Source organism: Montipora foliosa, chromosome 2, assembly GCF_036669935.1.
Source record: "Montipora foliosa isolate CH-2021 chromosome 2, ASM3666993v2, whole genome shotgun sequence".
NCBI lineage: Eukaryota > Metazoa > Cnidaria > Anthozoa > Scleractinia > Acroporidae > Montipora > Montipora foliosa.
The window spans coordinates 7955686-7983495 of record NC_090870.1 but is presented as its reverse complement, the minus strand read 5'-3'; the positions used below and the strand labels follow the sequence as shown (position 1 = coordinate 7983495).

The following is a 27810-nucleotide window of genomic DNA, read 5'->3' as shown; positions in this document are numbered from 1 at the left end:
AAAAAAGCATGTTTTGATTTAAATTAGTTAAAGTAGCCGAGGTACTTACATGAAAAATGGAGGTAGAACGACGAAAATGACATTACTGATCTGCGATTATAAAAACAAAGTGATTTCGTTGTAGTTAATGAATAATTTGTTTACAAAATGATTCAGGGAAACGACAAATTGATATTTGCTTTGTGCCTGGAATTTAAAACGATAGTTTACCATTCCGTTGGAAAACAAATCGTAGTTGCTTACCGTGTTATAAAATTCCGCAATAAACGTGGAATGTGCGTAATTCCACTCACACCAATCGACATCCGAGCTGCCTCGTGCAAAATGTTCCAACATTTTACTGCTGTTTGTCACATTTCAAGCGATCGTTGATTTTTCAATTTGCAGCTGCCTAGTATCCAAGTGCCGCTCTTAATTAAGTCATTGTCACGTGATGCAAACATTCCATTTTTCGCTCCAAAGAAAAACTAACAGGGGTGGTTACCTAGCTAACGTAACAAAGGGAATCAAAGGAACTCACCATTAAGTTTATTTAAGGTAAGGCCTAATTAAATACAAATGAAAGTCTTTGTGATAAAAAAATAAATGTTCTTATTGATATGGAAAGAACCACCACAACTTGAACTCGTTTTGAAGGCTCCACCACGAGTGATACATTATTATTGAATTTAATATCATTTGTGTCGAGGCTATACCAGAACGCTATTCCGCCCGCGAGAAATCAGCCCCAAGAAACTTCAGAGCAACTAACATTACTGATTATGAAATAAAACACAAATCCCGGTGATAAACATTGTAAAGCTACGCGATTTTAAAACTTGACGTTTCGCCGGTATGCTACAACATACATTTTAAAAAGTAACCGTTACGATTTTCAAGATTATTTCTATACAAATTTCTGTACGTCCAGGACCGAGACCAAGGAAAACGATCTTATCAAAAATCTAAAAATAGCAATTCGTTGATAACAGCTTATCGCTACCGGAGGTTGGCATTAACAGCCGGATTAAGTTCATTAATAAACCGCAATGTTTGTTTAATCGTACAGTTGTAATCAGTTTTTCCTGATGCAAGAATTTCAAATTGATTCCACTTTATGCTGTGTCCACTGGCTTTGATGTGGTCAGCAATGGCGGACGAGTGTTCTTGTTTGGTGAGGGCTTAGAAGTGTTCAGTTTTTCTATCCTGAAGTCGTCGTTTTGTCTTTCCCATACAAAAATCATTCAATGCAGTCCCAGCAACTAGGCTTGTAAAAAACCTTTGATTTTTGGGACCGGTTCAATCAATCTTTGTATGGGAAGAGCGGATTTGATGCGGCGGGTGTTCCGGAAAATAATTTTGAGGTTGCATCACGGTTACTTTTGAAAATACGAAAGGTCAAGTTTGTTATTATAAAAATGCGTTCCTTCACAATGTTTGTCACCGTGAGTTCAGTGTGTTTCATTTCTAACAGGGCGCTTTCAACAAACCTCTAGAGACACCACTGAATTCTCTATTTTCGAATTCCCCATAATACACTTTGTTTGTCCCCCAAATTTTGCATAAACTATTGTTTTCAAATGCTCTTGGGGACACTGCATATTCCCAAGAGCATTTGAAAACAGTGGTTTATGCAAAATTTGGGGGGCAAACAAAGTGTATTATGGGGAATTCGAAAATAGAGAATAACAATAAGCAAAAAGTAAGCGCTTTCATCGCTAAGTGAATTTCAGATGTTCGTGTTAATTTCTCAGGGGCACCCAACGAGAATATAGTTCAAAGCCACTAAGACATAGCATTGTCAAACGTATTTTAGTATTTAAACGGTAGATATAGGCATATTTTTATCCCCTAAAAAGTTTTCCTCTGTTCGGATTTTCTAGCTGAAAGTCTAGTTATAGGGATGAAAACTTACCTTTTGCGAAATTTCAGCCGGAAGAAAGGCCCCCGAAAATTCTAGGTGACCTTTTTAGGGTGAAAATCCGTTAAAAATGGGCAATTATACCATTTTTCAGATGTTCGAAAATCCTAGGACAGGCAGGCAATCAAGAAATTTTACAACAAATGTTCCGAAAATTCTAGATCTCAAATCGTCTTCCGAACAGATATTTTCCGAAAATTGACGTTGGGTGCCCCTGATTTCTGGCCGCCATCTTGGTGCACAACCGTGCATCAATTAACCGTGCATCAATTAATTGATGCACGGTTGTGCACCAAGATGGCGGCCAGAAATTAACAGCAAACGGCTCCATACATGATACAAACCTCTATAAAGTTGCCTGAAACGCTACGACAAATAACTGACAAACGATGTACCGCACAGACCTGAGAAGTTATAAGAACAAGGTCACTATGTATACTCGTCATTCCATAATACTGCTCCTCTAATAGCTATCGATGAAACGAGTGTTATGAGTTGCGTGCCCGATCGATAACTCTGAGCGAGGAGGTATCCTGGTGAATATCGCATCGCATCTGCCTCTTATCTCAAGTGGGTGAAGTGCAGCATCTATCAAAGGTGTGAACATTTTGTGAAACACCTTTCCGGTTGCGAAACAGGAGTGCGTGACATCACGGTGAACGAGAAACAGATTACTGTAGCTTTATTCGAATCAAAGTTTGCCCCTCATAACACGAAAACACCATCTTAGAAAGAGACGTTTTGCGATCTTGAATCTTCAGCTCGGACAACAAGTTTACTTTACGTGATCGATCCGGAAGTGATTCACCACGATCGACCGGAAATGGAGGTAGGAGGAAAACTTAATTCTCCAGCATCAGCCTGGAATGCTCATTTTCGCCGAAGAGCACTGAAAGGAAGTTGATCTACCAGCATTTTCCAGTTTCAACATCGAGTAATTCGCAGAGGTAGAGGAGGATCCTGCTTGCATCAATTTGCAGTTAAATAAGAGGTAATTTTTTTTGCAGTTATAAATCCAGAATACCTGTTTGCTTTATATTTGCACGTCCCTTTCTCGTTGGGTAATCTTAAAACAGCTTTAAGAGCAAGAATTGGTCGAAAGTTGATTGTTCAGAGCACAACTCAACTCATTTGTAGCCAGATGTAGAATTCGTTATTAAGAGACAACACAGCAGATTTTTGATAGATACTCTTCAAGGCAGCTTGGCGAATGGTGTTACTTGAAGCTAGCAATTGCAATTTTCGTCACAGAGCAATCTTGATCTCATAACATCGTCTTTTATCATTTTTCACACCAAGCAACCAAATTCCAAATTTCTCAGCGCATTGCGAAATCATGATAACCCTTCAACATTCGAGTTTCAATAGCGTAGAAGACCGGGAATTACTTAGAGCTATTATATAAAATAAAGCAGTGACGTGAGTAAGTGTCAGGGTATTCAGCAGTTAAGCTGGGTTAGGATTAGTTCCTTTTTTCCCCTTTCTATTCCGTATGCGGGCTGAAAAGGTTGCAACTGCATATTTGCCTGATCCATCAGCTAGCTCCGACGGCGATTAAGTCGTAGACGAGAAGAGTTGAAAGGAAAGTTCATTTTAAGTTTTTATCGCGTTCACATTTTTAGATTGAAGCTTGGTCGTCTTTATTAAAGGCCCACAGACGGATTTTTCGCGCGTTGCTAAGGAAGTGAAATGTTACTTCCGGTAACTGACGTCATCATACCATGAGCTGACAAGAAAACTCATCGAACAAACTGTTGTTTCCATCAAAGGTTTTCCCTCGCCCTTGCTCGCTCTCGTTCTCAGATCAACTGCGCATGCGTAAACCAACTGACTTCCGGTTTGAGAAAAAAGCGGTTTTAAATTGAATTAAATTTTTTTTACATGGCCCGTTTCATCCCCAAATATAGAATATAGCTAAGCATTGATTTTTTAAAATCATCTTTTTTGAAAAAGTTATGGGTATTTCAGTATCGTTTATGTCTTTAAAGAGAACATTTTTTAAAATAAAAAGAAACCCATGCTTGGCTGGATGCGAAAACGAATACAAATTATCAAACCATCGATTAAATACCCAAATTGCGTAGCACGGGGACAAATTTAGAGTTTTCTTTTATTGGTGACGTGACCATGGGCGTGGTATGATGACGTCATATTTAGGGTCATTGGCTTACAAAAGTTGGAAACTGACCAAAATAATGCCACATTCTCTCAAATTGCTTAACCATTACATCCTTAGCAACGCACCCCAAAAAATACGTCAGTGGGCCCTTAACTTTATCCGATCAACTCGTTTGATAAAAAGAATATTTTTCGTGTTTCTCCCCCCTCTAGACACAACATCACAGTTCTTTAGAAACTAGCGCCATCATTCGACTATTAACAAAGTCTATAAAGGGGATTAAGCCCTGTTTATGGGTCGCAATACAGACAAATATAATTGACCCGAATTTGACTCTTGCTTGTCGATTTTAGACGTCGCACTTCAGACGCATGGAATTAAATGCATACGTTTCATGTGATATAAATTATAATGAACCTTAACTTGAGCCCACAGTCGAATTTGCGGAATGGTTTCAATACCATGTATTTCTGGTTTAAAATTACTTCGTGGCCGTTCCCTTTGTCCCTAATATTCTGCAGGCATGTGTTTTGCAATTTGGCAATTTCAGTGCCACTCCCCGAAAAACAACGACGCAAAACACCCCGATGGGAAAAGTTCAATTAATTAACAATTAGAGCCGTAGCCCGCAAGGGGCGAAGCCGATTGGGCTATTGACCAGTGGCCCTTGAGGGCGAAGGGTCTAATTGTTTTAGTATCACCCAACTAGTCGGACAGAAAGGCAATAAGAAAGTTAGCAAATGCAAGTTAAAGAAATATTCATTTGGGAATAAAACGAAAGAAAGCGTCACGCTTTTGGCTACTCGAGGACTATTACTAATAGTCCTCTAGTAGCGTAGCCAATCAAAATGCAGGATCTGCATTAGTCCACTAGTTGGGTGTACTAATAGAGGATATCACTCGGCCGCGTGAAGATAAGAATTTTATTTCAAATGGTATAAACAATATTTTACTCACTCGCTGCGCTCGTTTGTAAAATATTGTTTTTAACACGAGAAAATAAAATTCATATCCCTCAAGCCACTGTGTAACTTCCTTTTAATTATATAGACAAGAGTGTTTTACTCACAATTTTTCTTTCTAACACCGAGCACAAACTTTATCGCAAATCCTTGCAGCTCAGCGGCAGGAATTTCTCCAATTTTCGCATTTCTTCTTCACTTGCAAGGAACTCCTTGAAAATTCTTAAGTTGTATGAATTTTTATTCTTCGTGTTAGCATTTTCTTATTTCTCAGAGAAGGATTTTACGTCAGCTTCAGAGAACTTTACGGAACTATCGCTCACCATGTTCCACTGACTGTTTGCAGAACAACCATGCAATGACGCCATAAATATCCTAACAAGTGAGGATATGGAAAATACGCCACTCGGGTCCCAGATGTAGTTTCGTCTGTTTTTTATGAGTGGTGCATTTCAGTTCCAGTAAAACGCTCCTGTCTATATAATAAATAGAAGATATTAAACAGTGGCGAAAATGTATGAATTTTATGTTTGATAAGTGGCAAGAACACTGCGCTCACTTGTGAGAATTGCTCTTTCCAGGAGAACAGAAAATTCATTTATGCTTCATGCTTCATGCTGCATACAGTCTTACTGATATTTCGAGCATTTCAAAGCTCTTACACAAGTCGGCCACGCCTCTGCTGTTGCAGACCTTACTGATATTGTTGGCAAGGCATTGCTCTGGGCGAGGTCCGTTTGCTGGGACACAAATAATATCGCATTTGTTTGGGATATTTTGGCTAAGCCCTGATGGGCTAGGCCGTTTATTGGAAATCAGCATGGTAACCTAGGAAATACCCAAATATAGAAGACATGATCCCAGCAAAGGTGAGGGGGACACACGCCATCCACAACAAAGTTAAAATAGGGAGGGTGGGGAGGGAAAATTGATTTGACTCTGTTGAATCAGCCTCCGCCTAGCTTTGCACAAATCGTGACAACCTCGTTCCCAGGGTCTCCCGAGCGAGGAGAGACCCTTGTAGGGTCTGGTCACGTGCTTCCGTGACAATTGAAAACACTAGGGAGGGGTCCTCTCTAAAGAAGGAATTTGTCGCGCTGAGGTTTGTCGAATTCAAAGCGAGGCTAATTGCTTCGCGCTGCGACTCCGCCATTACCCGTGATGTTTTACAGTAGCCTTCAGGCTGCAATTTCGCATAATATTTATTCTAACTTTAATCTAAAAGTTAAAAAATATAAAACGTCTTTGACTGAACCGCACAATCTACAGCAACTTATGACAGACGATGTATATGTTTTCTTCGGCGTTTGCAAACTATTATCGCCGGACATAGCCGCAGAAGAACCTATGTTCACATACCGCAGCACGTGATACTTGGTTTGTTTTGGTGACAACACATTCCGCACTCCCGTAGTCTCAGTATAGACAAAATTCATACTAAGCCGCCCCTCCCTTCATTGGATAAATTGTCATCTCCCAGATTCTGGGAGACACGTGACCAGACCCTACCAGGGTCTCTCCTCGCTCGCCTCAGGCGTTAAGATGAGAGACCCTAGGAACGAGGTTGAAATCGTGAATGATCTGGAGAAATCCCGGATGACAGAAATGACCCAACTGCAACATGGGAAATAACTAGTAAGCATGTCACACTCAGCATAAATTCATTTATTTCCTCTGGGCAATAAATTTCCTATCTTCGAGCTAATGTGTAATTTTCTTTTTATTATATGGACAATAAATAGTCATGGTAGAGTTTGAAAAGCAGGCTTTAATACAAATAGTGGGTATTAATACAAACAAAAAAGGCGGGAATCGTGACGTCATGGCCCAATATGACCACTCGTGTTACATACAAAAATTGCGCCACTCGCTTCTCGGAAGTATTGGTCGTATTGAGTGTTACCAAACGTTTTCGTCTGTTTTATTAATTAGCAGCGAAACACGTGCATTTTTTTTACATCACTGTCACGAGAGTTTGTAGCCATATTACCTTGTTTACGTCAACAGGAACAAGGTCCAGAGGTGAAACAAACGCAGCTATTGTAGGATGTATCGATTGCTTTTGTTTGCGCTGCTTCTGTCGTTAATGGCAGTGGAGCGAACACAGGGCTGGAGAAGACGCCGCAGACGAAGGTGCGCTAGAGTGGATTGTTCCGTGACCAAATGGTCCGAGTGGAGCTCTTGCTCACGATCTTGCGGATTTAGCGGGACTCAATCGCACTCGCGCACAGTGGCCCGCCTGCCGTCGTGTGGTGGGAACAGTTGTCCACCCCTCTTCGATTCTCAACCTTGTAACAGAAGAAATTGCCCAGGTAGGGATTACGTCATGTAAACTCAATTCAGTTTGTTGACGTTTATTCTTTTTTTGTTTCCCTTTAAGCTAAGACGCTTAAATTGCCTGATCATTTCGAAAACTTCGAAGAAGTTCTTTATCGAAAACTGTCGCCTTTCTGTGTTTCTCCTCATTGCCGCTTTTCACGGATGTAAAATAGAGATCTACGACGCGGTCTTTAAGCAGAACGCCACAAACAAGAATATCATTGGTTGAAAGAGGAAAAACTAATCGTGCTGCACTCATTTCAGCACTTAGCTTTGCTGTACTCTGCACAAGGAACAAAGACTACGGTTGCCCGTAAGGGTCATGCTGGTGTTGTTATTTTCTGCAAGTCGAGAATTCCCTAACCCTGAGTCGATATTTCGCATTTTAAAGCTAGATCTCGACTTAGGGTTGGGGTTAGGGTTATAAGTCGAGATCTCGCGTTAAGTCGAGATAGGAAATTATCGACTTGCAGAAAATAACAACACTAGCGTCACCCTTACAGGCCACCGTAAAAGACAATTGTAAAATTATCAAGTTTGAGCCGGGTTTTAACGAAAACATGAGCGTAAAAATATAAACCTTTCATTTCATTTTCACACTGAAACCGCTCGTACTAATTTACTTTTAGGATACTTCGCCCACAATGTAGGAAGTGAACGAAGTGGAATAATTGCGAAAGACATGCCTTGCACGCGACGATTCAAAGTTATATTTTGAGGTGACGTTTTCGTTGACGTCCCCATCGTAGATCTTAAGGACGTTCGCGCCCAAAACGTTCCCACGTACAGATTTTTTTAAAACTTGCCACGCAGAAAGATAATGATCTACTTTTGATCTACTTTTGCCAAAAAGACAAAAAATGGGGGGTCACCCTGTTTGTTTTCGAGATCATGAGGCGCACTTTTAGAAGCTTGCGTTATTTTAAGACGATCTTAGCTAACAACTGTCAGCAATAAAAAAGCTACATTAGTGAAATTTAGATCAGGTAAACGTACTCAATTCAACAAAACTTATATAACTAAACAAACTTTTGTAGCTGATGTCTTTTTCTGAGGTGGAACAGACCTTGAAAAACGATACATATTAGTCTAAGAAAGAAAACTTCGGCCGCACGAGAGCATAAAAGGTGAAATATTTGTAACTTCTCGCGTACATATTTTTTTGGTTTTTTGTTAAAATGGACAAAATTAGGAAAGGAAGTCATCTACGGAAAGAAAAATAGGGGTCACCGAGCATTGAAGAGAGTAAAATAGCTGCGAAGTTCTCAAAGCGATTGTCGATTAAAAAAAAAAAAAAAAAATTAAAAAAAAAAAAAAAAAAAAAAAAAAAATTTTAAAATGATTACAATAAAATACAATTACTATAATACTATATTAATTCTAAAGCTGCTTTCCATGAATGCCGTGCTTTATACTAAAATATGTCTTTAATCAGATTTTTGAAAAGCCCAAGAGACTCTGCTTGTCTCGCTTTGAGGGGTAAGCTATTCCAGACAGTAGCACCTCTATAGCTGAAGCTGTTTCTATAATAATTTGTCCGTGGAAACGGAACATTAAGCTTTCTTTCAGAGTCTCTTAAACTATAAACAGATTCGCGGTTTGTAAATTTAGAACATAGATATTCCGGTGCTAGCCCCTGAAGACACTTATAGACCATTGTGGCCAGCGCAATTTGTTGCTGGCTAACTAGATTTTTCCAGCCTAAAATTTTGAATAGCTCGCTAGCATTTGCATCAAAATTAGAGAAGGTCAAAACTCTGGCTGCTCTATTTTGCAGTTTTTGTAATTTGTCATGTAACGTGATACCACAGTTTCCCCAGACGACATTGCAGTAGTCAAAGTGCGGTTGAAGTAAAGCGTGATAAATAGAGCGCAATGTCGTCTGAGGAACGAGATGCCTTATACGTTTGAGGGCTCCAATTCCAGAAGCTACTTTCTTTGTCAGTTTATCGACATGGCTACTCCAGTTAAGATTATTATCAATAAGCACGCCCAGGGATTTAGCAACAGAAACTTGAGTGATAGGAGCACCATTAATCTCGGGAATTGGAGGATTTGTGAGAGCATACAACCTCTGCCTTGATCCAATCAGCATAAATTCGGTTTTTCTCATGTTCAGGGTAAGTTTGTTTGCTATCAACCACTTTTTAACATTTTCTAGATCATGGTTAAGTCTTGATTCTATGTCGCCTGTATTGTCACTCGCATATGTTAGGTGGGTGTCATCTGCGTACATCCATGGCATACAATTCGTTAGACAGTTTGGCAGATCATTGATATATAGCAAAAACAACAATGGACCCAAAATAGTCCCTTGAGGGACGCCGCAACTTAGTGAGCAGGTTTTAGAAAGTGATCCATTAATAGAACACTTTTGAGTGCGGTTGTCCAAATAGGACTTAAACCAGTTGTAAGAAATGCCATGTATGCCGTAATTATTTAATTTAGATAAAAGGATCTCGTGATTAACCGTATCAAAAGCTTTTTTTAGGTCTAGGAAAACAACAGCGTTTATTTTTCCTCGGTCAATGTTGTAAGCCCAAGTATCCGTAGCCCCAAGTAAAGCCGTAACGGTGGAATGAATAGAGCGAAAACCAGATTGGCATTTACATATTACGTTATGCTTTGTTAGGTACGCATATAATTGGTTATAAACTATTCTTTCGAACACTTTGGCTATAACCGGGATAACGGAAATTGGGCGGTAATTGTTTAGGTCATCACGTTCCCCTTGTTTGAATAGTGGAGTGACCCGTGCACACTTCCAGTCGTCTGGGAACACACCTACATTTAATGACTGATTGAAAATATAGCACAGCGGTTTGCAAATAAGATCCGCGCATTCACGAATAAGTCGAGAAGAAATTTTGTCAAGGCCGACTGCCTTTGATTTTTTCAGTTTATTCAGCAGTGAAAATACTTCATTTGTGGAGGTTGGGCGGAACTGAAACTCCTTATCCGTGCTAGTGAGATAATTCAGATAGCTGTTGCCATCTGAAGAAGGAATATCACTAGCAAGTTTCGGGCCAATGGTAGCAAAATAACGATTAAATTCGTGCGCTATTTCTGCTGGAGCTGTTACTGATTGCTCATTTACATTCAGTTGTTTCACAGACGTTTCCACGAAATTTCGGGAAGACAGCTCATTGATGATCTGCCAGGTTTTGCGGGAATCACCCTTATGCTCGTTTAGCATATTTTGATAATAAACTTGCTTCGCTAGCCTAGTCGCACTATTGACTTTGTTCCGCTGTCTTTTAAAGTGAACCCAATCATTAGGATTTTTTGATCTAATTGCTCTGAGTTTCAAAATATCTCGATCGTGCATCTGTTTTTTAAGCTCAGAAGTAATCCATGGGGAACCCCGCGCGCGAACACGAGTGGTTCTCAATGGAGCGTGCTTGTTAACAATAGCCAAAAAGGATTCCTTCCATTCATTCCACACATCATTTGGATTGGAAGAATTGTTTATGTGATCCCAATCTTGAGATGCAACATCGCTACGAAATTTATCACGGTCAAAACTTCGAAAATTCCTATAGGTTATATTAGTGTGACCCTTACTCTGTCCATTAATGGCTAATTTTCGATAGACATAGACCATGCTGTGATCGCTAATGCCAATATGACGCACACCTGAGCATAACACCTTGTCAGGACAGTTAGTAAAAATTAAATCAATCAATGTTGCAGAAGTTTCGGTTATTCTTGTTGGTTCTGTTATGAGTTGTTGAAGTCCATAAACATCCGTGATAGTTAATAATTTGCGTGTATCGCTGTCAAACTGGGATGCGGCCATATTGCAATTTAGATCCCCTAAAAGGTAGAATTCAGTATTAAGGGAATCCAATTTCCCAATCAACTCTTCAAAAGGTGAAAATATACCAACAAGCGAATTAGGTGGTCTATACCACGTAGCAACAATAAATGATTTAGAGCGAGGTTTGCGTATTTCAATACAAAGGTTCTCAAGACTGTCCATGCAAAGATCGTTGCGCACCGAAAAGTTAATTGACTTTTTTACATAAAAGCAAACGCCCCCACCTCCATATGTAGTTCTATCACGTCTAACTATATCATAACCAGAGATACTGACCTCATTATCGGTGATGTATTCATTTAGTTTAGTCTCGTTAATTGCGAGAACATCTATATCGTTACTTACGAGAAAGATCTTGAGTTCATCAAGATGAGTGGTCAATTTATTTATATTCAGCGAGGCCAGCTTAAAACCGCGTTTGGAGGGCAATACTCGAGAACGATCAATAGGATTTTGAGTCGGACTTCTCGATGACTCCTGACTGTTGCCTTCCAACGGCACGGCATTAATGGAAGGCATAGTAAAAGTTCAATGAGCTAGACCATGATAAAAATTCTTAAAAATACGCTTGTTACCTGCAAAATTCAGGTGTAGACCTCCACGGTTTAACCCCTTTTCGTTTATATTATTGTGTTCAATAAATCTCCAATCATTCTGACGACAAAACTTCGTCAAGTGCTTGTTCACCTCTGAGACTTTATCATTAAGCTTGTCCTTTCGTGTTACAAGTCCTGAGACTATGACTTGAGCTTCGGAAGACCCCTCTATCTGTTTAGCGAGATCAACAATAGCCTCTGCAACTTCTTTAGATGTTTTGCCGTTTTTAGCCTTCAGATCGTTTGTACCTACATGTAGCACCACTTCATCAGGCTGGAGCTCTAAATTAGGCTTTAAGTAATCTCTCATGGCTTTGGTTGTGGCTCCAGAAAATGACTTTACCACCACTCGGTGCCCTACTGCTTTCGCTAATTTCTTACCGTGAATATCCTTGACCATGGAGTCCCCAATCAATAGGGTTGTAAACTTACTGCTGGCACTCCTCTCTCTGCCGACCTCACCGCGTAAATCATCGTTAGCAGAAGTTTCGCTTGGTTCACTAGGATTACTGCGAGACGACCTATATGACGCCCGTTGATGGTTTTGCCGTCGCCGGATGATTTTGTGTGTTGCTGCCTCTGTCTCTGTTGGATCATCTTGTGCATCACTAAGGATCTCAAACCTGTTACGCGTCACGATATTATTCTGAGTTGACATTTTACGTTGCTTGCGTTTATTACACCAAACATTCGTGCCCGAGTTTTTCACTTGATAAAAACACTCGTTCGTCTCTTGCTGGTGATGGGAGTCTTCTTCGTTCTTTTCTCGTAAAATAAGCCTTAATGCAAGCCTTAGTGAGTCATTTTCCTGTTCCAATGATACAGCACGATTTTCGAGAGACAAACATTTCTCCTCAAGTTCTTCGATAACTCTCTCTTTTTTGCATATAGATGATTCCAGATTCTCACACCTCCCTTTGTATTCACAAAGTTCGGCGCTAACAGCAAATTCCTCTCGATTTTGGCAATTTATCGAGAGCAGATTAGAGTTGGCTTCTACCTTTTTCTGTAGAATAAGGAGGTCAAGTTTTATACCTTCCATTTCAGCAACTAATTCAGTATTAGATCTCTCTTGACTGGAAAATACTGGTCCCGCTTCGGCTACCCTTGGTTGATTAGCATAAATGTCGTTGGCTTCAAACAACAATGGATTTACTTGTTCGACCGTTGAAGAGACATTCGAGCCCGTTGAATCGGTTCTCCCTGCGTTGTCTCGAACAAGTTTGGTCAAGCTGCCTTTTAAAACGGGTCCATCTCGCCCCTGGAAGGCGAGAGTGAGTTGCTTTTTACTGTACCAAGTAATAGTGAGGTTGTTGACAGAGCTTTTAAATTGTTTCGAATTTCCGCCGGGCGACGACCATTTGCCTTGTTGTTTCAAACCCTTCTCAACGAAATGTTTTAGGGATTCAAGATCACTAATCCACGTTAACTTGTCACCTTTGAGCTGAAGGTATTGTAAATAAGAACCGTCGAAGTTAAGCGGGAGAGACTCGTTATCTGTCATCATGTCCTCGACAAGCACCACTTGTGTGAAAGCGTATGTAGCCAAAATAAATAAGTTTTTCAACGACCACTGCACTGCACTTTTCAACGACCACGTGCACTGTCACGCGATTGCGTGACATATCCGAGAAGGCCTGGGTCCACAGCTATCCCATGATGCCACATGCTTTCACGTTCCATTCTTGTGGAAAATGTTTGCGCCTTTCGCATCGTGTTTGCCTTCGTGGTCTGCGATGCATGACGTGTAAGTTACATGCGCGAAAAAAATGCGGAGTAGCAATGGGGGCAAACGTCCTTAAAGTCTCTAATCTCGGAACTCGACGCGACCGACGTACGTCTGATAAATTGTTCCCCCTTGGACAAAATTCCCTTTTTAGATTTAGAAGGCGAATTTTATTCTGCAAGTCCTGTCGTTGTAATTGTTCCCAAAGTTATATGATAGTTGTAAATGATGTCTTAATTTCGGCCTATGAACGGTTAGGCGTCTCAATCAAAGCTTAATCTTTAACTGTGCTGTGCGTTTGTCAAATTTCCAGCAAGGATGCGGTAAGAAGGTTCTGAGACGTTCCCAATTGAATTTCCTTTCGTACCGTATTTACTCGATTAAACGCTGCGGCATTTTTTAAATTTTGGGAGCGTCCGATGCGGCGTTTATTTGAAAATCATATTTCTTAAGTCCAGTATGGCAAACCAGTCGGAAAATGGGTCGCCTTTAGTCGCTTTTTTTCCGTGTCGGGTAAAGTCTTTCCTGGGGGGGGGTGGTAGAAATGCGTAGATTTTTTTCCGGTGGACACAGCAGAATATTTAATTAACCGGCAATGGCGTCGAAAGTCGTTGTAACGCGAATGGCGTTTTAGGGGTTCTTTAAACAAAATATACCCTTGTGGAGCTCAAGAATGAACATTGAATTGTATAAACAAGACAGGTGGTGAAAGATAAATATGTGGAATCTTAAAAGCGACGACTGAGTGACCTTTGTTTCTAAATTAGTATTTTACTAATTGCGATGTTATGTACACCACTGAAACCAAATAGCAAATTCTGTATGAGGGAATCGAACGCCTTGAGTGCATCTGTACCTGTTTACTGAAGTCGCATCTCTCACATTTATTTCGTACTCAACACTGCACAGTCTTCAGGTAAAACATAATTGAAAGCGTGACAGTGAAGATTTATTTGAAAGAAAGCTTGTTCTCGTTAGGCAAGAAATTATTTTGAAGGAAAGCTTTTTGCTTCATTATTTAATTAAGGAAAAGATTCCTCAGAAAGGGGCTTGATCCTGAATTTATTTTGTTGCGTATAGTTGATTTGACACGAAGTGGGTTTCTTGTTTTTACGCACGCAATGAAATAGGAAGGGGTTTTTGCCTCTAATAGCAAATATGTTGTTTGTTTCAATAAAACCTTTCGCTGGAAAAGGTTTTTGTGATATTTTCGGCCTTTGTTGATTCATCGTGTTGTGTGATATTCGAGCTTATTAAGGGCGCGTTCGATTGACCTTATTCCGGAATAGGAATACATGGAATAGAAGTTAGAAATGCTTCGTTTTTGCGGGGATTCACATTAATATTGTCAAACCTCTACTAAAATGCTATTTTAAACATAGCTTTATTATTCTTGTTGCTGCAAAACGCCATACATAGTGTTTTAAATCATCACTCCACGTATTCTTATTCCGGAATAGGGTCAATCGAACGCGCCCTAAATTTGCATACGTGGGTTGAACTTGACACCCCACGAGCAGTTTTCCTAAAGATGACAGAAAGTCGTGTTCTTTCTGGCAAATTATTAATAGCTACCTATACTTTTTAACGTCAGAAAAAGATCTGTTTTGTCACTGTGGTGTAAAACGAAGTTTTCTTTATGAAGCGAAAAATTCTTCTTTAAGTTCCTGGTTAATCCAATTTATTGCTACGACTTCCTAGTACGGAGATTGTTTACATCATGAACACGAAGATTTTTCAAGAATATTATTATACATGTATTGCTTTTATCTAACCCAAAACAATCAGATAGTAAAAAAAACCATCATATTTATTTACCTTTTCTTTCGCTTTTGTGTTTGTCAGCATTTTGATTTCATTTTGATTTGCGATAATTCAGGTTGCTGTGTTCGCAAGTGTGTTTTTGCATCTCATAGATGTTTAGGTTTTCAATTACAATCTCTGTTTTAATTAAAACAGACGAAGAAGGTTTCCTGACCCGATGGATGAAGTGTAAATATTCAGTCAAATATCAGAACAAAGTTAAAAAAAATGAAAGAAGGAAGTTTCTTGGCTAAAAAGTACATTGTTTTACTCCGAAAACGACGAACGATTAACATTCTTCCCTGTAGTTCATTCAATGTAAGCAAGAACGTCGACACAAGGTCTTAATCTTTCGCTGAGAATTGGAAATCAGAGTTTTATATGCAAACTATGTTATTTTTTTCTTCATCTGTCTTTTGGCTACCCTGAGTGTCAGAGAATTTTTTTCTAGGTCGTAGAAAACGCTCCGCGACTCCAGATCAACGGTCGACCGTTAACCGGTGCGTTCTCTCCAACCTTGAGAAAAATTCCTCTGGCACCCAGGTTATCTATTAGCTTGCCTTTTACTGTTAACTCCCGGCTTTTAAGGTACTTTTATGCCAAAAAAATGTTTCCTGCGATCAGATTAGAATGAAAAGAAGAGGAATTATGAAGCGACCTTCCTTAGTGTGTGAAATAAACGTTTGCTCAGTGCAATTGCAAGGCATGCATGATATGTAGGAAAACGTCTTCTGAGAACGGGACAGGACATCAGGGGCTGGTTTGGGGGGAGGGGACGTAGTCTCGACGCAATTTCTTCGGTCCCCCTCTTTCTCGAATATCTGGATTCGCCTCTGGGTCCTAATCAACGTGAGAACATGCGAGCCAAAGGGCCACTGCTGGCACGACGTCTGGGTGACCCTTCAAATGGTCTAAATAACCCCCCACTTTAAAAACAATTAACTGGAACGCTGCAGTTCAACACCACCCAACGCAGTCCCTCTATTTTTGTGTCACAAGTACAACAGGCAACCCAGTTTACCCTCTTGGAGCGTCTAGTTTAAAATAAAAACGTTTTCCAATGTCTCTCTTCTTTGCTGAGATAGAACTTTAATTTTCTGGCTTGTGATCAACGTTAAGAAAATTAACCGTGTACTTGTTTTTTCTTACAATCTGCGAATAAACGCCACACTTTCCTGATTGGGTGAGGTGTTTATCGAGGGCGGCGAATAATCCTGTAAATACGAGTAATTAATTGCTATTCCCCAATTCACTGAGGTTCGGCTGGTGTTTTGTTTTTCAACACAGTGAATGGCGGTTGGTCAAACTGGGGTGCATGGAGATCTTGTAGCAAAAGCTGTGGGATGAGTTCCCAAAGCCGCTTCAGAAGCTGCACGAACCCATTGCCAAGGTATGGTGGGCGATCTTGCCAAGGGTCATCGAGGCAATCCAAATTGTGCAGCTACAAACCCTGTCCCGGTGAGTTTCACCATGTGGATTTCATTCCCATCTCTTTTTCCGTCTTTTACTGAATAAATCATTTTGCATTGCAACACAGTGAACGGTGGTTGGTCAAGTTGGGGTGGATGGAGTTCTTGTAGCAGAACATGTGGAACTGGTTCTCAAAACCGATACAGAAGCTGCAGCAAGCCACCTCCAAGAAATGGCGGAAGATCTTGCCCAGGGACATCACGCCAATCGAAGTCGTGCACCATCAAACCTTGTCCTGGTAAGAATGAGCTGCAAAAAGAAAATTTACGCTCCTAATCTCTCCTGGAAATGTTATTCTTTTTTCCGGACAATTTCCGTGGCTATTTACTGTACAATTTGTTTTTTCACCGAAACGACCAGGTTTAATGCATGTGCAATGGTAACTGAATTGTATTCTTCTCCCAAACTGATTGTAGTGAACGGTGGTTGGTCAAGTTGGGGTGGATGGGGTTCTTGTAGCAGAACATGTGGAACTGGTTCTCAAAACCGATACAGAAGCTGCAGCAAGCCACCTCCAAGAAATGGCGGAAGATCTTGCCCAGGGACATCACGCCAATCGAAGTCGTGCACCATCAAACCTTGTCCTGGTAAGAATGAGCTGCTAAAAACAATTTACGCTCCTAATCTCTCCTTGAAATGTTATTCTTTTTTCCGGACAATTTCCGTGGCTATTTAGTGTACAATTTGTTTTTTCACCGAAACGACCAGGTTTAATGCATGTGCAATGGTAACTGAATTGTATTCTTCTCCCAAACTGATTGTAGTGAACGGTGGTTGGTCAAGTTGGGGTGGATGGGGTTCTTGTAGCAGAACATGTGGAACTGGTTCTCAAAACCGATATAGAAGCTGCAGCAATCCACCTCCAAGAAATGGCGGAATATCCTGCCCAGGGACATCGCGCCAATCGAAGTCATGCATTATCAAACCTTGTCCTGGTAAGAATGAGCTGCTAAAAACAATTTACGCTCCTAATCTCTCCTTAAAATGTGATTCTTTTTTCCGGACAATTTCCGTGGACATTTAACTGTACAATTTATTTTCCCACCGAAACGACCAGGTTTAATGCATGTGCAAATGGTAACTGAATTGTATTCTTCTCCCAAACTGATTACAGTCAACGGTGGTTGGTCAAGTTGGGGAGGATGGGGTTCTTGCAGCAGAACATGTGGAACTGGTTCTCAAAACCGATATAGAAGCTGCAGCAATCCACCTCCAAGTAATGGCGGAATATCTTGCATTGGAACATCGCGCCAATCGACGTCGTGTACCATCAAACCTTGTCCTGGTACGAATGAGCTATTAAAAACAATTTACGCTCTTAATCTATCTCTCTCCTTCTCTCTCCTTGAAAAGCGGCTCTTTTTACCACACCATTTCAGTGGACATTTAACTGTATGATTTCCTTTCGATCGGGTTTCATGCACGATCAAATGGTAACTGAATTTTATTCTTCCAAACTGATTGTACTGAACTAAACGGGTGGTTGGTCAAGTTGGGGTAGATGGGATTCTTGCAGCAGAACATGTGGAACTGGTTCTCAAAACCGATACAGAAGCTGCAATAATCCACCTCCAATTAATGGCGATAATTTACCAAAGTTAATTTACCAAAGTTAATTGACTTTTATTCTTTTATCATACTGATTTTAGTGAACGGTGGTTGGTCAAGTTGGAGCAAATGGAGTTCTTGCAGCATGGCGTGTGGCACTGGCTCCCAGGAACGTTCTAGAAGCTGCACGAAACCGCCACCGAGATATGGCGGAAAATCTTGCTTAGGAACAGCGCGTGTTAAGCGATCCTGCAACCATGTTCCCTGCCCTGGTAAGGTTAAATTTGAACGATTTTTCAATAAACGATACTTAAGGATCCTTTGGGAACGTTCCCATTTTCTAAGTTTTACTAGCTCTTACTAGCTTACTACTTTTACTTTTACTAGTTTTACTAGCTCTTACTAAACTTTTCTAAGTTTTACTAGCTCTTTAGTTGTGCCTTTTTTTTCGTTTTTTTTTTTAATGCTTAAGATAGGCACTAGGATTTAGAAGAATAAATGTTTTGCTATAGTTGATAACTTTCAGGGCATTGTCCGCCATCACCTAATATTTTTGTCGTCACCAATATCGAAACACCGCTCTGAAGCCATTTGAAATTTATCCTCACAGGCAGAGTGTTGGAAGGTTATCCCTAAGCACTTCGATGAGATTCCCTAAACCGGGTTAAATACCATGGCCACCATTAGGATTAACATGAATCGTCTCAATTCGTATCGAGGAGTAATTAAGTCAAAATGGGACGTGCTCTTGCAGTAGACTTAAATCTAGGGTTAATCGTTTTTTATTGGTTGTGGTTTTCGTGTTTCATTGCAAATATAAAAACAACGGTTTCGATTGATTTGTTGGATCCTGCGTTTTCAACCGGCGTAAACTGAACCCGAACTGACACAGTTGAAAAAGCGCGCCTTTCGATTGATTCGGTTTTCGCGAGCTTTTTTAAGTAACGCGCGGACAATATTGGCTGTTAAAGCGCGAAAAATTGTGGTCTCTGGGAGTTGCATGTAGTACGTTTCAACTAGCCTAACATTTGTGTCTTCTACCGCAACGCGACAATGTTTCTTCGACTCTCACTTAATGCCTTACATAAGCGAACGATTATCTGTGCATTTTCCCTATTAAGCGGCCTTTCGCGTCGAGATGCTTTTAAGCGCACCGGTGGCTGAATTGATGCTTTTGAGCGCACCGGTGGCTCAGTTGGTTGAGCACCGGGCTGTCACGCGGGAGGTCGTGAGTTCAACTCCGGCCGGACCAACACTCAGGGTCTTTAAATAACTGAGGAGAAACTGCTGCCTTTGTAATTACATCTGCAAATGGTTAGACTCTCTAGTCTTCTCGGATAAGGACGATAAGCCGGAGGTCGCGTCTCATAACCCTTCAATGTTCATAATCCTGTGGGACGTAAAAGAACCCACACACTTGTCGCAAAGAGTAGGGCATGTAGTTCCCGGTGTTGTGGTCTGTCTTCTGTGTGTATCATGGTTGGGAGGGTAAATGATCGGAGATATTAGCTACACCAAGCTACTCTAAAATCCGAGGGTAAAGAAAGATATGATCATGATGATGATGAAAAGAAAATTTGGCTTCAAAAAGACTGCATTTAAAATTGCAAGCTAAGGAACCATTTTAAAAAGTCACCAGGCGTCAACTAAACTTTCAAGGCAACACCAAACCGTCGCACTACTAGTTTTCTCGAGTAACTTTGACATAAACTGAACAGTAGTCAGTTTTTCGCGAGAACTAGTCATCTTAACAGTCATCACGCGGAAGTTTGTCAAGTGGACTTCCCCACATCTCTTTTGTCAAGAAGCGATTGACTTCGTTTTTGATATCCTGAGTGCTAATTTGACTTGAATATATTGGTGTTTTGGGTACTTCGCATATAATGTCATGCCCGTTATCATTGAGTACCATCTGTGTCTAGAAATGCCAAATTTTACCGAGCTTGGAAAAAAAAACTGTCTTTCTCTCGGTTTTCCCTTGATTCTTTATTTGCGCACAAAAGATAACAAAGAAGACACTTAATCGCTTGAATAAACACACGATCACGGTAGCTCTAAGACAAAATATTCGTTGGATTCTCTGCACCATTTAACACATACATGTAATTTCAAGTATTGAAAGGGACAACTGTTGTACTGGAAGTTGCTAATAGCATGTAAAACTAACCTAGCAAAAAATGTTTAAGCGTATTAAAATCTCTGTGTATCTTAGAAAAGAATTTAAAGACGGTACGACTAGGATGTATCAGCAACCAGTCATTGACTGGCTATCCTTCTTGACTGCGATTTCGTCCTTTGATATTTTTACTCAGACACGCACAGTAGGTTAAAGTGACACATTTGGACATTCAATCACAAGCTATACTGTTACACAACAGTCCGTACAAACACACATCCATATGCAAGACTGCAGGCGTTGGTTCACAGTTCCTTAGAGTTTACATCTGGTCAATTTCAATTAACTCACTTACCTTGAAATCTTTTAGTTGATGGTGACTGGTCGAGTTGGAGCACGTGGACAACTTGCAGCAGATCATGTGAATCCGGGATACAAGTTCAAACGCGAACTTGTTCAAAGCCTTTGCCTCAATATGGTGGGAAGAAGTGTCCAGGAGCGGCAAACCAACAGCGCGAATGCAACACTCATTCATGCCCAGGTAAAAATAAAGGAAAGGACAATTGTACATAGTTGGCGCATCACAAGTAAAGATTTTCTAGCCACCTTTAGACTGGAGTTCGCTTACAAGCAAGGATGAAGGGGTTGGAGTTTGAACTTTGGTGAACATGAGCATTGGGTCTTGAGATGCAAGCGTTCGCATGCACAGAACGTAAAACTTGTAATCATAGTCATACTATTCACAACAGGTGATTTAAAAGATGTCATTTTAGCAAAAAGGCAATTGTTCACGTTTTCCCAACAACAGGTGCTGTCATTGCAAGCATTGTAGGCATGGAAGTAAAATAACGCCAGCACCCAAATCGCCAATTCCACATCAGTTCATCGGTAAAACGTGTTAAGCCGCTATCGAGAGGAAAAAGCGTGGAATAGAGGCTCGAGAATAGGATTTTTTTTAGATGGAGAAACTAATGGACCCAAACCACCTCTACAAGTTAAAGAAAACAAATCAATCATTCAAGTTGTTACATAATTATCAACCTTATCCTATTCACAAGTCATATGCGCACCAGGCGCTCACCAAGGGGACCCTCTATCTCTACTAATTCCTTGAGTCAACCCTTTCCCGAATAAATATATTTTTAGGAACAAACTTTTCCCACGAGAAGTATCATATTTTCCTTGACGCTGAGATGGCTTTGTTTTGATTGTCTTTTACAACAGTGGGCGTGTTGAGTCTCCCAAGGGAGGTGTTCTGTAAATAAATCTACTCGGGAAAAGGTTGACTTGAAGGCCAAGTATGGGAGAGAAAGGCTCCCCTTGATGAGTTTCTGACGCCCACAATGTGAGCTGAATACATATATATATATATATATATTGTCCTGCATTTTGGGAGCTATCATGTACGGAGTATACTCTTGAAATCAAGGACACCAAACGAAGAGACCTTGTACTCCTTCATCAGCAAAACCTCGTTCGGACTTTCTTTTAGCTGCCTGTTCTTTCGTGTATTTATTCCTTTATCAAGGTTATATCTTTTGCTTTCTTTTTTTAATTACATAATTACATCGTTTTTTCAGTCAACGGTGGTTGGTCTGCCTGGTTTGTGTCAAAACCTTGCAGTCTCTCCTGTGGCGGTGGAACAGAGATACTATCACGCACTTGCACCAATCCAGCGCCAAAACATGGCGGAGAATTTTGTCAAGGAGACACAAGAAAGGAACAAGTGTGCGCCAGCAATCCTTGTCCAGGTTGGGAAATATGCTCTCTCTTCCCTGGAAAAAAGAAAACAATGGCAATTTTAGAGCTTGGGAACATTCATTCAAACACCCATCCGTCTGTCCGTCTGCCAGTTTTTTGTTTTTTCATTCGTTCGTTGTTTTTGGGTCGCTTTGTTCATTCGGCACTGGCTCCCTCGTTGATTCAATCGTCCTTTTCATTCATTCTTTTTTTTCTTTTGTTTATTCACTCATTTGTTCATTCATTCATTCCGTTGTGTTTTTGGTTATTTTCTACAATCTCAATGTGGGTTTTGAATTGTTATATCTCAGTCAAGGGTGGTTGGTCCAGTTGGTCTGTACTGACTCCGTGTAGTGTTACGTGCGGCAACGGAACAGAGATACTGTCACGTACTTGCACTAATCCCGAGCCTAAACATGGCGGAGAATTTTGTCAAGGAGACACACAGAAGAGACAAGTGTGCACACAGGAGCCTTGTCCAGGTTAGTAAACTATGTTTTTGCCAGCGTGCGAGTTAAAACAGATGATTCATTCTCCTTTCCGCCGCTCATGTATCCATCCAGTGTTCTACTTCCCCCATTCACCCATTCATCCGGCAAAGATCCACCCATTCACTTACCTGGACAATTTAAGAAATTGTCTTTTATAGACAAAAAATTCAGGTGGCTTCAACGAGACTCGAACCCATTAACTCTTCGATGCCGGTGCAAGGCTCTGCAACCTGCGTTGCGAAGCCACTCTTTTGGGAGCAAGTCAATTTGTTGGGTTAGTCAAATTACTTATACACGCTCCCACAATAGGTAAACTTCATTTCGTTTCTGTCCCTTTGTTATAAACCCTAGTGGACGGAGGCTGGTCCAGTTGGGACATTTGGTCACCTTGCACCAAAACCTGTGAATTCGGGACGCAAATTCGAACACGAAATTGCACCCAGCCGCGGGCTCAGTATGGCGGAAAAACGTGTCCAGGAGCAGCAGTGGAAGAGCGAGTGTGCAACACTCATTTATGTCCAGGTCAGCCATGCGTTAATCAATATATGATTCATTTCGTATACCATTTCGTCTATTACGCTAAATTCTGTTCGGAAACGAGAGATCAAAGCCGTTGTGTTAGCTAACTCTAGGGATAAAGGCATTTCCGTCTTATATTTCGATGATGATTATGATCTCTGTTGTTGTTTTAGCTATTATTAGTATTTTGGAGGTGTTTTATATGAGATATCAACTTTAACTCCACCCCGCCTTGAAAAAAGAGACGACAGGGGAAAAATATTGTTTCCTAAAATCCTATCTGCAGCGCCCAAACGGGAAAACATTTTCTGAGGAAGTGAAATGTTTACTTCTGGGAAAGAATTGTAGCAAATTCGGAAGCAGATTTGTCCTCAAATTTGTAAGCAAATTAAGTTGTGCTTCGATTCCGAATGCTGCCCTGGCATGAAAAGGGGCAAGCGTTGCGGGAAACAATGTTCCGCAACAACCTTTCGAATTCTTGGTTTCGGTAGCCTTAAGTTCACGACTAGAGCTGAAAACGACAATTTTATAAAGCAAGACCGCTTTCTACTTGTTGTTCTAGCGTCACAGTGCATGATGGCCTCTCGCAGAGGTCACCTTTCTCTAAAAAAACTACTAATGGTAACCAATGTAAAAAAGTGATTATGTTTATTTTTAAAGTCCGCAAAGCAGTGAGATTTCGCTCTTTAAACAACTAACACTTTTCATTACATCTCGAAGTGGATGGTGGCTGGTCTGACTGGAGCAGCTGGACGGATTGTAGCGTGACATGCGGAAACGGTACAATGTCACGTGCAAGGAATTGTGACAACCCAGCACCAATCGCCGGCGGAAGACATTGCAAGGGACTTTCCGAAGATGTCAAATCATGTAACGCTTCTAACATATGTTATGGTGAGTGTTAAGCTACAAGAGTGTTTCTTTCAGCTAGGTTGCAAAAGAAACGAGAGGGCGCTTGTAAAATACGGTTAAGGCCGGGAGAATTGAAGTAGCCACCCAACTATTTCTATCGATCATCTCTGTTATTAAACTGTAATAACTCACTCGCTTTCAAGTATTTTACACGCTGTCCATAATAACTGTTTTAAACTAGTTTGCAAGCTAAATTTTCGGACATGATTTATGTACCCTTAGAGATACAAAGCAAGAAACGGAGAAACCATATTTGAAGTGGAGGCTGTCTGGTATTCATGATCATCTATGGGTTGAGCTTCCTTTTCTGGTTTTGGTCTCAACAAAGTAGAAAGATATCTTCAGCATTCCGACGCTTTTTCACTTTTCCTTTCCTTTGTTGTAAATTTTTGCTTGACAATGGCTTCTTGGGGATGATAAAACGAGCGTTTGCAGGTTCGAAAAGTTTTCGCGGAAAACAAAATCTTTCCTTGTGCAAACGCAGGCGGTAAACAACATGACCCCGGCAGCATAATCTCATTTATTGATTGTCTATTCTGAGCGCAAAAGATATTTCAAAATAGTTCACCTTTGAACAGCCAGGTAGCTGATAAAACATTTTTACGGCCCTTAAAAAACGAGCCCCTTCCCTTATCACGAACATTGAAAGAGGGGTAAGGTGCGGGACGAATATTAGGAGAGGAAAATGGGAAATTCCCGCGTTGGAAGAAAACGTCCCTTCTCGGGGAATTTCTCGATTAGTTTTTTCACTGACTGTAGTTTCTAGCGCCCTACAATCACTATATAATCAGTATCTTTACCGCAATTTTGGACAAGAAGAGAAAACACCTAAAATAGAAATCGACGGATGGCAAACAAAGCTTGAGCGAGTAGAACCGATCTTGATGAACGTCCATAGACAGGAAGCTATAATTGCTAGAATGAGTGGAAGCATTTGGTTTAAGCAGGGAACTTAATTGTTAATATGATGCAAGAACGTGATGTCCACCTTCTTTGTAGATACAGACCAAAAATGTTCGTCGACGATCTGAGATTTTTAAGAAAAACCTATGAATGTAAATACTCTTTTCAAATAAAGAGCTTTCATTTCCTTGCAGAATACTTCCTGAATATATTCGATCATGGAAAAAACCTTTTTCGACGTATAACTATTCCAATTTAAAACAACCTTGAGTTCTTTTAAATGTAATCAGTGTTCTCCTTTCCAGGCCAAGGGTTGTAAAGTACATATGACCGCGTTCCTTTAACTTTTAAAAGAAAACTGTCTCAGTGGATGAAAACTGGAATGACAGAATAAAATAGAACTTAATCTCACACTCGTAACATGCTGGGAAAACGATGACGTCAGAGAGGTTTCAGCAGGATGATTTATGCATATTGACCTTTTCGTTTCTGAGGGATTCCCCATTGACAGGAGCCCATGAGTAGGAGCCTCCATGTGCACTATATTCTTGAGTCAAACTTTGCCCGTATCTTTCTATTTTTAGAACCAACCCTTCAGCAGGAGACTGACATTTACATTAATTTACATCAATTCACACAATTTGCGTACATAGGTTTTGCTATTTTTGTCTTCGTTAGACAATGACTTTATTCTGATTGGCTATTTTAAACAGCGCGTGCAATGCCGAACAACTCGTGGCGTTCTAAAAATAGAAAGATACGGACAAAGGTTGACTCATAGGGCTTGTATGGGGGAGGCAAGCTCCTACTGATGGGCTCCTGTCATTGAGTCTTAAAATCGTCCGTCTGGCGTTGGACAGAGTAAATCTGTCAGTGCCACTCTCAGGAGGTAATGGGCTAAGTCTTTGGCGTTTTTTTTTTTGACATTGTGTCAAAGCCGAAAAAAATCTGACCATTTTTTCAAGTTTCACTCTATTTCCATGCTCTCTATCTTCAGCTATACCCGACCAAAAAATTCCCGAATTACACTAATATGGCTATTGAAATAAGTCGCCATCAATGAAAGATCTTATTTCCTTTACTGAATCGAAGTAAGGCTAAAATGGCGTGACACTGTCACTCATTGATCAGAGATATTGACGTATTTTCAATTTATTTTGGCAGATAACGTTGGTTGCTATGGTAGATTTCCTCGGTCCAGTCTACTTCGCGGTTTCCGTGACGAAATCGAGTGGTTTAAGCCGCCACTTAAGAAACAGATGGACAAAGTGGTTGCAAAGTGTTCACGCATAGCCATGAAAGAGAGACTAACATTCTTCGCTGTAGAAGACTATGGAAACTGTTACGGAACGCAAGAATTTTTGGCTGGGAGTGAACCCAAGTCAACCAGGTGTAATTTCGGAGTCGGTTTGGAGAATTTTTTCTACGTATACAAAGTTTTCTTGTGATTTCTAAAGGAAAGACCCTAAGTATGAAGCCTTTTAAGATCCCAACTTTGCCATAGTGGTGTCGTCGTTTTTTTAAAACTCTTTCTATCAACAGGTATTGGGAGACAAACGATTTCTTTTACTAAGACATAAGTTAAAAGTTTCCGCAGACCTCCTCTTTTATGTAGTTTTTTTGCCGCAACTTGCTGTTTTGCCTGTTCCAGGTTCTCGGAGGGTCGGGACGAGCAAAATTGTGGCCCCACCCACCCACCCACCCACCCACCCACTGAGAGCCTGGAACAGGCTCCTTGCTTGCAGGATAGTGAGAAGCACGTTCTTTGTGATGTCACAGGTGTCCCTTCACTCTTCTCGCTAACCTTTTTTCTCATTCGACGCCAGAAATTGTCTCTCTTACTTTCTAATGAAGAAACCTTCCAATGAAGAAACCATAAGTAGTTAAGAAAATAATGTCCATCCCAATGCTGTTTGTTGAATTAGATAGTTGGCATTTAGATATTAATTAAAGAACTACTCCTTCCAGTTGATGTTTATAAAAGTTGACCTTGCATCTAATAGGCCATTTCCGAGTTCATATCTGCCTCCTCTTCAAAGCGAATCTAAGTGTGAAGTTATTCTTATGAAAAGTTGTTTTCAATCATATGTAAAGTAGAACTAATAACCATCACAAAAACCTCGCACTTAAACTCGCTTTCAAATGGCGGCAGACATGAACACGGAAATGGCATATTAGCTTCAATTTTAGACGGAAGAGTTTGGATACGTCAGAATTGTAGAAAAACGAGGCCTGTGTTGCGGTTTTCATTGCCAGAGCCAAACTCAAGTATTTTAGTTGGTTAAATGAACCTTCCACCAAAAGCAAACATATGTTTACCACTTTCGCATTAAAATTTTCGCTTTTTATGTGACGCACAAATTTGGAAAAGTTAGCAAAAAAGCTGTCGTTTGGAGCATGGCCAGCCATCGTTCTATGAGTTGCATTAATTTATTCCTTGTTTGAGGCAATGAAAAAGGCAACAACTGCCTTGCCATGCAATATTTCTTTTAATACACGAATGGGAGACAGTTTGCAAGATACAGTAATGGCAATAACCGATAAGTTCATGTCTCTCACGAGCTCGGTTGCAGGTCAAATGACAACTAACTTCGCTAGCTTTACGTACCTTATGCGGTAGATACGAAAAATATGTCGTGGAAAAAAATGTAAAATATGTTTGTTAAAGGTGAGTTAAGATTTATGGTCGACGTCGCAACTAAAAATATGACTTTCGTTGCGCTTAAAAAAACCAACCAACAGGACACTGGTCAATCTTGATCTCCTTATATTCAGCGGAGTGTTCCTTGAAAGTCAATGAGATTTTAAAGGTTGGACTTGGAAAGAGTCTTCCCATTAAAGATTAAAGGTATTTGAAACAACAAAA

At 40.5% G+C, this 27810-nt stretch overlaps 2 protein-coding genes and 1 long non-coding RNA gene across 9 annotated transcripts in view; 2 read left to right on the top strand and 1 right to left on the bottom strand.

The window, feature by feature from the left end:
* The window catches only part of LOC137992313 (uncharacterized), a 3517-nt gene extending 3483 nt beyond the window's left edge, over positions 1–34 (top strand). Inside the window, exon 3 of the long non-coding RNA XR_011121667.1 lies at positions 1–34. This exon is cut by the window's left edge and continues 342 nt beyond it. This is a non-coding gene — a long non-coding RNA (uncharacterized lncRNA).
* The window catches only part of LOC137992312 (alkaline ceramidase-like), a 9333-nt gene extending 6908 nt beyond the window's left edge, over positions 1–2425 (bottom strand). For 2 of the 6 annotated variants that reach the window (XM_068837579.1, XM_068837585.1), the window contains exons 1-3: positions 2245–2352; positions 244–488; positions 50–90 (exon numbers count right to left, since the gene is read on the bottom strand). In XM_068837579.1, the coding sequence (XP_068693680.1) occupies positions 50–90; positions 244–336 (134 nt within the window). In that variant the 5' untranslated portion in view covers positions 337–488; positions 2245–2352. Of the gene's footprint in view, positions 1–49; positions 91–243; positions 489–2244 lie in introns of all 6 variants that reach the window. The other 4 variants (XM_068837581.1, XM_068837580.1, XM_068837583.1 and 1 more) reach the window with 4 other exon arrangements.
* Positions 2426–2754: 329 nt separating this feature from the next.
* On the top strand, positions 2755–27810 carry LOC137992309 (coadhesin-like). 2 transcript variants are annotated; one of them, XM_068837576.1, is made up of 14 exons: positions 2755–2891; positions 6989–7293; positions 16533–16703; positions 16783–16953; positions 17132–17302; positions 17480–17650; positions 17830–18000; positions 18365–18535; positions 20750–20920; positions 21960–22130; positions 22431–22601; positions 22962–23132; positions 23850–24023; positions 26109–27810. In XM_068837576.1, exons 2-14 carry the CDS (start codon positions 7029–7031, stop codon positions 26390–26392), a joined length of 2433 nt encoding a protein of 810 aa, XP_068693677.1. In that variant the 5' UTR covers positions 2755–2891; positions 6989–7028; the 3' UTR covers positions 26393–27810. The 2 variants fall into 2 exon arrangements, with proteins under 2 accessions (XP_068693677.1, XP_068693678.1); XM_068837577.1 differs by lacking the exon at positions 16783–16953.